General features: G+C 46.8%; 1 protein-coding gene across 1 annotated transcript in view; it reads left to right on the forward strand.

Moving 5' to 3' along the window:
• Positions 1-953: 953 nt before the first annotated feature.
• Positions 954-10,941, forward strand: part of LOC114030808 (zinc finger protein OZF-like) — a gene marked incomplete at its 3' end in the record, with an annotated part of 10,395 nt that continues 407 nt past the window's right edge. Inside the window, exons 1-4 of the mRNA XM_027845710.1 lie at positions 954-1,080; positions 1,466-1,592; positions 2,188-2,283; positions 9,901-10,907. Coding sequence (XP_027701511.1) covers positions 1,042-1,080; positions 1,466-1,592; positions 2,188-2,283; positions 9,901-10,907 — 1,269 coding nt within the window. The remainder of the gene's footprint in view (positions 1,081-1,465; positions 1,593-2,187; positions 2,284-9,900; positions 10,908-10,941) is intronic.

Consider the following 10,941-nt stretch of genomic DNA (forward strand, 5'->3'; position numbering starts at 1 on the left):
CTACGCGCCAGGCATCATGCTAAGCACTTTACAGATGTTACTTCATTTGGTCATCACAAGAACTCTGGCAGGTGGGGGGGGGGGGTTCTTATCCCCATTTTACAGATGAGGAAACTGAGGCATACAGGGTTAAATGACTCGCCCAGGGTCACCTAGCTAGTCAAATGGGTCTGAGGCTAGATTTGAACTCCGGTCTTCCCGACTCCAGGCCAGGCTCTCTATCCAGGACGCTCAAAAGTGCCAGGTGGCCTGGAGGCGCCTGCTGAGGGGAGGAGGACGTGTGCGGAGGAGGGGAAGAGGAAAGAGGAAGGAAGCATGGAGGAGGAAGAGGAGGAGGGGGAGGGGATGGGGAGGGGATGGGATGGGAGAAAGCGATGGACGGGGGAGGGAGGATGGAATGAAAGGGGAGGGAGGAGGAGGAGGGACAGAGAGGAAGATGACGAGGGAGGAAGGGGGTGGGGAGATAGGAAAAATATGCACCTGGCCTAGGCCACCTTGCCTTACTCTCCCCTTCCCCCATAAGAGCATGTGAGGGAGAACTACGATTCCCAGAAGGACTTGCGCTCTTAGGGACGGGAGGGAGGTGGCCAGGAGGAGAAGGCGCAGGCGCAGAACGCTTCTTTCGCCTCCCACCCTAGGACACCGGCCTACAACTCCCAGAAGGCTTTTCATGCCCAAACCGAGGCTCAGCGGCCCCCTCAGGGCCGGGGAGGGCGGAGCCACTGCCGTCTCTCGTCACTTCCGCTCCCGCGGCTCCTCCTTGCGTCGGCGGAACTCACTTCGGGGTCCCTGTGTCCCGGGCTACCGTGAGTAGGGGCGGGAGCGCAGCCGGCCGAGGGGGCGCCGAAGGGGAAGGGGACGTTGGGAAGCCACGGGCAGGTGGAGCCGGAGGCCGCCACCTCGGAGCGGGCCGCGCCTGCGCAGTGACTTGTGAGCCCTGGGCCTAGCCACGCCACGCCCCCTCCGCGGGCCCGCCCTCCCATTGGTCATCCTAGCAGGGCCAGGCGCAGGAGCCAATCAGCGGCGGAGGAGGAGGAAGGCATGGCTCCCACCTCCCACCTGAGAGGCAAGCCCCGCCAGGTGAGGGGCTCCGCCCACCCCGCCCATCTGCTAGAGCCCTGGCTCTGGGGAGGGGGTCCGGGCCCTCCCCCTCTGCCCTGGTTCCCCAGCCTGCTGAAGCCGGCACACAGTAGGTGCTTAGTCCACGCTGATTGCCCCACTGATCCCCCTGCAAGCCCCGCCTGCATTTGTGTAGCGCCCGCTCTCCCCATTTTACAGATGGACCAGCCTGGGTCCTGAGGCCAGATTTGACCCCTGTGCCCCCACACCCCCCTCCCTCGGGATGGAGATGGGGATGTGCGCCCCCCCCCCCCCGCCCGGGGCCCCAGAGGCAGCTGCCCAGCCTGCCCTGCCCTCCCCTCCCTGGGCTGGCCTTGGGCAAGCGCATGTGGCTTGGGTCTTTCAGGGGTCAGTGACCTTCCAAGACGTGGCCGTGGACTTCACCTGGGAGGAGTGGGGGCACCTGGGCCCCGCCCAGAAGGAGCTGTACCGGGAGGTGATGCTGGAAAACTACGGGAACCTGGTCTGCGTGGGTGAGGAGGGGGTGCCCCTGGGACCCGGTATCTGCCCCGGTGGAGGGGGGAGCCAGGGCTGCGGGAGGTAGAGAAGGGCCCCCCCAGGTGTCCCTCCCCATCCCCCCTTCGACGTCCCTCCTCATCCCCCATCCCCCCTTGTCCCTCCCCTTTCCCCCTTCCTTGTCCCTCCCCATCCCCCCCTTGTTATCTCTCCCCATCCCCCCTTCCTTGTCCCTCTCCATCCCCCATCCCCCCTTCAGTGTCCTTCCTCACCCCCCATGCCCCCTTCCTTGTCCCTCCCCATCCCCCATCCCCCCTTCAGTGTCCTTCCTCATCCCCCATCCCCCCTCCTTGTCCCTCCCCATCCCCCATCCCCCCTTCGTTGTCCCTCCCCGTTGGGAGACTCCAACTTCTCCCTCCCCTCCTGGGCAGCGACCCACCCCAGGGAAGTTCCCAGTAGAATGAAGGAGGCCCCTTCTGGTGCCCGTCCTACTGTCTGCCCCACCCTTCCGTGCAGGCCCTTTGCTCCATTTGTGGGCCTTGACCCTGTAAGCTAGGGCTGGAGTCAGGATGCTGAGGGGGATGTCTTCAGCTCTTTCCTATCTGCCCCCAGGGCTTGCAGGAGCCAAACCAGATGTGATCCAGCGGCTGGAGCAAGGGGAACCACCGTGGAGGCCAGGGGAAGGCTTCTCCAGAAGCAGCCGTCCAGGTGAGTGAGTAACCCTGGGCAGGAGCCAGTCAGGCCTGGGCTTTTGGACCAGGCTGGACCAGGGAGCTCTCCTCAAAGACTCCAGGCGTCTGGAGAAGAGCTGAGGCCCCTGGGCATGAGCTGCTTCTGAAAGCCTCATTTCTGCACTGCACATTTCCTTCCTGTCCTCCTGTTGGTCAGCCCCTGCAGCCTTAGGAGGGGAGAGAACTTTTCCTTCCCTCTTTCTTTGGCATTGCCTTGTTCTTAGCAGTCATTTTCTGGATCACTTCCCTTGGCTATGCATTCACTGACTCTCCTAAAGGTGTATTGCAACAAAAGAAAGCACGGTATGTCCCATTTGCTTTCTTTTCTCCTCAGAAGCTTTGTCTTCTGTATACTTTGTAATGTTGTATTCCTGTTCTCATTTCAATTTTTTTATTTTTAATATTTTATTTCCCCTAGTTAACATTTAAAACCATTTTTGACATTTGTTTTTAAAACTTTGAGTTCCAAATTCTCTTCCTCCCTCCCCACCCTCATTGAGAAGGCAGGCAATTCGACATAGGTTATACATGGGTAGTCATGCAAAACACTTCCATAGTAGTCATGTTGTGAAAGAAAACAGACAAAAAAAAAAACCTCAAGAAAAATAAAGAAACTAAAAAAAGCATGCTTCAGTCTGTATTCAAACAGCATCAGTTCTTTCTCTGGAGTTGGATAGCATTTATCTTCATATGTCCTTCAGATGTATCATATTGCTGAGAATAGCTAAGTCATTCACAGCTGATTATCTTATACTGTTGCTGTTACTTTGTACCGCTACATTCCACTTTGCATCAGCCCATGCATGTTTCTCCAGGCTTTTCTGAAAACATTCTGCCCATCATTTCTCACAGTCCAATCATAATCATGTACCACAACTTGTTCAGCCATTCCCCAATTAATGGGCATCCCCGCAATTTCTAATTCTTTGCCCCCAGAAAAGAGGTGCTATAAATATTTTTGTACATGTAAGTCCTCTCCCTTTTTGTTTTTTATCTCTTTTGGAATACAGACCTAGTAGCAGTATTACTAGGTCAAAGGGTATGCTTGTTTTGTTTTGAAATAATTTATTTATTTTTAGTTTTCAACATTCATTTACATAAGATTTTGAATTTTAAATTTTCTTCCCCTCTGTTTCCTCCCCCCTCTCCACGATGGTGTGCAATCTGATATAGGCTCTACTTATACATTCATATTGAACATATTTTCACATTAGTCATGAGGTAAAGAAGAATTAGAACTAATGGGAGGAACCGTGAGAAAGAAGAAACAAAACAAAACTACAGAAGAAAAGGAGAGCAAATAATCTGCTTCTATCTGCATTCAGATTCCAAAGTTCTTTCTTTGGATGTGGATAGCATTTTCCATCATGAGTCTTGGAGTTGTCTTAGATCCTTGTATTGCTGAAAAGAGCCAAGTCTGTCAAAGTTAGTCATTGCACAATGTGACTGTTACTGTATACAATGTTCTCCTGGTTCTGCTCATTTCACTGTGCATCAGTTCATATAAGTTTCTGCAGGTTTTTCTGAAGTCTGCCTCTTCATCATTTCTTGTAGCACAGTAGTATTCCATTACATTCATATACCACAACTTGTTTAAGCCATTCCCCAAATGTGGATATACCCTCAATTTCCAGTTCTTTGCCACCACAAAAAGTGCCTCTATAAATGTTTTTGTACATGTGGGTCCTTTTCCCGTTTTTGTGATTTCTTTAGGATACAGACCCAGAAGTTGTATTGGTATGTGTGGTTTTATAACCTTTTGGGCATAGTTCCAAATTGCTCTACAGAATGGTTGAATCAGTTCACAACTCCACCAACAGTGCATTAATGTCTCATTTTCCTCACATCCCCTCCAACATTTGTCATTTAGCTCTTCTGTCCTATTAACCAATCTGATAGGCATGAGGGAGTACCTCAGAACTGTTTTAATTTGCATTCCTTCAATCATTAGTGAGTTAGAGTATTTTTTCATATGGCTATAGATAGCTTTGATTGCTTAACTTGAAAACTGATCATATCTTTTGATCATTTATCAATTAGGGAATGGCTCTTATTTTTATACATTTGACTCAGTTCTCCATGTGTTTGAGAAATGAGGCCTTTATCAGAGAAACTTGCTTCAAAATTTTTTTCACAGTTACTATTGCTAACTGTGTTTCTCTCCAGTCTATTTCCCCTTAACCCCAGCCCCGTTTATTCTATTCTTTCCTTTTACCTTGTCCCCAAGTGTTTTGCTTCTGACTCCCCCCTCCCCCACTCGGCTCTCCCTTCTGTCATCCCCCTCTTCTCTTATCCCCCTCCCCTCATACTTTCCTGTAGAGTAAGATAGATGTCTATACCCAGTTAATGTATGTGTTTTTCCCTCTTTGAGCCAGTTCTGATGAGAGTGAGGTTCACTCAGTTCCCCTCATCACTCCCCCTCCTCCCTTCCATTATAAAAGCTTTTTTTTAGCCTCTTTTATGTGAGACAATTTACCCCATTCTACCACTCCCTTTGTCTTTCTCCCAGGACAATCCTCTCTCACCCTTTAATTTTATTTTTTAGATGTCATCCCATCATATTCAGCTTACACCTATGCCCTCTATCTATATATACTCCTAATTACCCTAATAATGAGAATGATCTTATGAGTTACAAATATCATCTTCATATGTAGGAATGTAAACAATTTAACCTTGTTAAGTTCCTTATGATTTTCCTTTTCTGTTTGCCTTTTTATTCTTCTCTTGAGTCCTTGTATTTGAAAGTCAAATTTTCTATTCAGCTCTGGTCTTTTCATCTAGAATGAGTGGAAGTTCTCTATCTCATTGAATGTCTATTTTTTCCCCTGAAGGATTATACTCAGTTTTGCTGGATAGGTGATTCTTGGTTGTAATCCTAGTTTCTTTGCCCTCCAGAATATCATATTCTAAACCCTCCAATCCTTTAATGGAGAAGCTGCTAAATCTTGTGTTATTCTGACTGTAGCTCCATGATATTTGAATTGTTTCTTTCTGACTGCTTGCAATATTTTCTCCTTGACCTGGGAACTCTGGAATTTGGCTACAATATTCCTAGGAGTTTTCCTTTGGGTATCTCTTTCAGGAGATGATTGGTGGAGTCTTTCAGTTTCTATTTTGCCCTCTGGTTCTAGAATATCAGGGCAGTTTTCCTTGATAATTTCTTGAAAGATGGTGTCTAGGCCCTTTTTTTGATCATGGCTTTCAGGTAGTCCAATAATTTTTAAATTATCTCTCCTGGATCTGTTTTCCAGGTCAGTTGTTTTTCCAGTGAGATATTTCACATTCCCTTCTATTTTTTCATTCTTTTGGGTTTGTTTTATTTTTTCTTGATTTCACATAAAGTCACTAGCTTCCATTTGCTCCGTTCTAATTTTTAAGGAATTTTTTTTTTCAGTAAGCTTTTGGACTTCCTTTTCCATTTGGCCAGTTCTGTTTTTTAAGGCACTCTTCTCCTCATTTGGCTTTTGGGACTTCTTTTACCATTTGGCCTAGTCTATTTTTTAAGGTGTTATTTCTTCAGTATTTTTTTCTGTCTCCTTTACCAAGCTGTTGACCTCTTTTTCATGATTTTCTTGCATCATTCTCATTTCTCTTCCCAATTTCTCCTCTACCTCTCTTAATTGATTCTCAAAGTCCTTTTTGAGCTCTTCCATGGCCTGAGACCAGTTCATATTTTTCTTGGAGGCTTTGAACGTAGGAGCTTTGGCTTCGTTGTCTTCTTCTGAGTGTGTGTTTTGATCTTCCTTGTCATCAGAGTAAGTTTCTGTAGGTAGAGGGTTTGTTTTCATTGTTTGCTCATTTTCCCAGCCTATTACTTGACTTTTCAGCTCTTTGTTCAGGTAAGGCTCTGCTTCCAGTGGAGAGGGTGAACTGTGCCAAACTTCAGGGGTTTTGTGCAGCTGTTTTCAGAGATATTTCTAGGGACCTGTAAGTTTTTGGCTTTTCCAAGGTAGTATGATCTAAGGAGAGGTATTTGAGGCTCTCCTGGCCTGTGTTCTGGTCTGTGAGTGACCACAAGCACTCTTTTCTGTCCTGGAACTGTGGCGAGAGTCCCTCCTCCACGGTGGCCACAATCTCAGGTGTGCTAGTCCTCCGCACCCTGGGACGGTGAGGGGCAGCAAGCTCTGGTGTGCTCGTGCTCCTGCGTGCCCCGGGCTGCACCCAGGACTGCAACCCAGATCCAAGCCTGGGCAGAGCAACACGGTCCTGCCTCGGTGCTAGCAAAGAGACCCCTGTACTCTCCTTCTGACCCTTGACGTCTGTGGGCTGAGAGCTCCAGAAGCAGCCACTGCCGCTGCTCATTCAGTCCCAAGGCCTGTTCCTGGTTTGCTGGTGCCGGGTCTGTGCTCCGCTCTCACCTGGGTGTGACAGACCTTTCCCACTGACCTTCCAAGTGTCCCCGGGCAGGCAATTTGTCTCACTCCATCTTTTTCAGGGTTCTGCTGCTGTAGACTTTGTTTAGAGTCACTTTTAAAGGTATTTGGGGGGGTTCGGGGGAGAGCTCAGGTGAGTCCCTGCCTTTACTCAGCCATCTTGGCTCTGCTTCACCTGTTCTCATCTTAAAAAAAATAGTTGTGTCTAGTTAATAAGCATTTATTAAGCATCTGCTATGTGCCAGGCACTGTGCTTAGTACCAAGGTTACAAAGAAAGGCAAAAAATAATCCTTGTTCTCAAGAGCTCATGGCCCACTGGGAGAACAATACACAAACAATGTATACAGGACGTGTCAGATACGATCTCAGAGGAAAGGCTCCAACATCCAGGAGGTTGAGAAAAGGCTTATTGGTGAAGGGGCAACTTTAGCTGAGACTTGCAGGATGCCAGGGAAGTTAGAAAGGGGAGATGATGGTAAAAATGCGGAGTTGGGTGGTGGCGTGCCACGTGTGAGGAGCATGTGGGGCCAGGGTCACCGAGTGGAGAGTGTGTGGAAGGGAGTGAGGTGATGTGAAGGGCTCTAGAGCCAAAGGTGGGGGCTGTTCACTTATTTCAGTTGTGTCTGACTCTTTGTGACCATTTGGGGTTTTCGTGGCACAGATACTGCAGTGGTTTGCCATTTCCTTCTCCAGCTCATTTTACAAGTGAGGAAACTGAGGCAAACGGTGAAGTGACTTGCCGAGGGTCACACAACTAGTGAGTGTCTGAGGCCAGATTTGAACTCAGAAACATGAGTCTTCCTAACCTCAGGACCAGTGCTCTACGCACTGTGCCACGAGAGCCCCTTTTGGCCAAGTAGAACACTATTCATATTTGATTATAGTAGTTTTGGAGCCACTGGAATTTATTGAGTAGAGGGATGACATGGTTAGATCTGCACTTTAGGAAAATGACTTTGGTTCTGGAATAGGAGAGACTTGTGGCAGGCAGAACTATCATCACAGGCATGTGATGCAGGCATGAGGCAAAAAGGGTCTGCGCCAGGGGAGTGGCCGTGTCTCAGGAAAGCGGGGGTATGTGTAAGAGATGTTACAAAGGTACAAATGATAGGCCTTAGCAACAGATTGGACGTGGAGACTGAAAAATGGTGAAGAGTCAAGTGTGATATCTAGGTTGTGAGCGTGGAGGACTGGAAGGGTGGTGTCGCCTTCTCCAATAGTAGGGAAGATGGGATTGGGAGAGGGTTTAGGAGATAAGATATCTTGTGGTTTGAGGGCTAATTTTTTTCCCCAAAAAGTCTGGGACAATTTACTCTTTGTTCTGCAAGGTTTCATTTATGAGTTCTTGAAATATAACTCTAGAAAATCAGGCCTTTAAAAAGCCCATTGTGATTCAGATGGAGCTACCTGACTGTGCCTTTAAAATGAAATCATGGGGCAGCTAGGTGGCGCAGTGGATTGAGCTCCAGACCTGGAGTCAGGAGGACCTAAGTTCAAATCAGACCTCAGACACTTGATACTTACTACCTATGTGACCCTGGGCAAGTCACTTAACCCCAATTGTCCTCACCAACAAAAAAAAAGAAAAAAGAAAAAGAAATCCCTCTGGCTTTCATTGAATGGCCAGTAACAGGCCCCAGCCCAAGCCTCTCTTGCCTCTCTTGCTCGTTGTTTGGGTTTTGATGGCTAACAGTGAGTGTAAATAGCAATTGTTTTCTGTTCTGGCCAGAAACTCAGAAGGTCTTCCCCTCCCAGATTGATACTTTTGTGATGGTAAACTAGACTATCTTGTGCCTCAGTTCTAACCTAGCCCTTAGTCATTAAATGGGTGTTGCCTCACACAGACTGAGATCTAGGAAAGACCTTAATTTAAAAAGGCCAAGGTCACCCTTTGCATCCTGGGCCACCCCGAGTCACCTTGACTCTGGTCTTGCCACTGGACTCTGATGACTTTGTGCAGCTCTGCCTCACTTAAATCCAATTCAGGAGCAAGTCAAGACATCACCCTCATGATGTCATTGGTCTTCTTCCAGAACGAAAGATGGACAACAAGAAGTTATTATGATGAGATTCCTTTTGTGTGTAGTTTAGACTAGATGGCTATTGGGTCGTTCTGTTGAGGTTTAGAGGTGCTGGGACCCCAAAATATTGAGAGCAAGAGGTGTGGGTCCTGCCAAAAGGATGTGACCCAAGCTTTCTTTCAGCCACAGCTAACGTTTATTGAAGAGATCCACCATATTGGCCAGACTCTTAAGGAGTCTGAACATGTGCGAGCTATTGGCTGGATTGTAAAAATTTGAGGCCTTGGCTAGGTTCTTAAAGAATCTGAGCACCTTCATGGAGACAAAATGAATCTCATATACAGAAAGGCCGTGGGAGGGCCAGGAGTGGAAAGTCTTGATGGGAGTGACTGGGAGGTAGAATGGAGTTTAGATAGGATCAAGGGTGGGAAATGGTGAGGGCCACCTGCAGGACAATGGAGGGCTAGGCTAGGTAAGGGTAACAGAATTGGGAGATTGGGTGTAGGAGGCGAAAGGCCAGCTGATAGGATTATAGCCTCAGGCAAATGCCAAGAAACTTCCTTGATCAAGTGGGAGAATTCAAGGAGAATCCTCCAGACACAGGGACCCAAATTCCTTTTTTGGGGTGAGGGGCAAAGTTCTCGGCTTGGGACCATTCCCTATCACCTCTTCCCTCTCAGATTCTGTGATTCTATGACTTAGCAGTATGCTCTAGGGGAGTCACAAAAAATCTACATAAACCTCAGTTTCCTATTTTGTAACTTGTAATAACTGCTCTACCTATCTCACCAAGGTCTTTTATCCATGAGAAAGATTTCATATGGTGTATCTGACTAATTATAATAATCACTGACATAGTCCTTTTACCACATGGCTTCTTATCCTTTCTGTATAATGGATGCCTTTGGCCAGCTGGTAAAGCCAAAAGACCTTTTCTCAGAGTCATGTTTTTAAATGCATGCAATAAAACTATATAGAATTACAAGGGAAACCAATTATATTGAAATAAAGATGTATTTTTTCCCATCCAAGTTTACAGTTTTCAAAGGACATTTCAAAGCTCCAAACTTAAGATTATAGTATGATTTGTTCTACTTTTTACAATATTACAATCTTATTTCTTAATAGAAGACACAGTAGACAGGCCATATGTATCAGGGCTATCATGGAATATTTACTTGTTTTATTTCTTTCAGATTGGGAAACTAGACTTGAAAACAAAGAGTTAAGTTCAGCACTGGGCATATTTATAGAAGAATCTTCCAGGGGAAAACTCAAAGTGGACAGTCCTTGTGTCTTAAATTTGAGAGAAGACTGGGAATGTGATGTCAACTTAAAGAGCCTACGGAATTATGAGGAGAAACATTCTAGCAAAGTAAAAATCACTCAGAGGAAGCGACGAAGCAAAGTGAAAAACCGTGAATATACTAAGAATGGCAGAAGCTTTGGTGTAGAATCAGTCCTTTCAGAATTGATCATTCCTAAGGACAATGAAAATGGGAAATCATTTAGTAATCATTCAGACCTTATGGAAAATCATAAATTACACACTGATGAGAAACCTTATGAGTGTAATGAATGTGGGAAAACTTTCCTTTGGTCAACAGAACTTACCCACCACCAGAGAACTCATACTGAAGAGAAACCTTATGAGTGTAAGGGCTGCGGGAAGGCTTTCCGCTGGAATTCACAGCTTATTCTGCATGAGGGAATCCACAGTGGAGAGAAACCATTTGAATGTGAAGAATGTGGAAAGGCCTTCCGCCTGAGGTCACAGCTGACTTTACACCAGCGAATCCATACTGGAGAGAAACCTTTCGTGTGCAACAAATGTGGGAAAGCATACAGGCTGAGCTCACAACTTACTCTACACCAGAGAATTCATACTGGAGAAAAGCCTTTTAAATGTAAAGAATGTGGGAAGGCCTTTCACCTAAGTGGACGGCTTACTGTACACCAGAGAATTCATACTGGAGAGAAACCTTATGGATGTAATGAATGCGGGAAGGCTTTCCTCATGAGGTCACAGCTTATTGCACACCAGAGAATTCACACTGGAGAGAAACCTTATGAATGTAATGAATGTGGGAAACTCTTCCGCCTGAGTGGACAACTTACAGTACACCAGAGAATCCATACTGGAGAGAAACCCTGTGAATGTAAGGAATGTGGGAAGTCCTTCCGCCTGCAGTCACAGCTTACCGTACACCAGAGAATCCATACTGGGGAGAAACCTT

Source organism: Vombatus ursinus, unplaced genomic scaffold (genome assembly GCF_900497805.2).
Source record: "Vombatus ursinus unplaced genomic scaffold, bare-nosed wombat genome assembly UNPS02015012.1, whole genome shotgun sequence".
NCBI lineage: Eukaryota > Metazoa > Chordata > Mammalia > Diprotodontia > Vombatidae > Vombatus > Vombatus ursinus.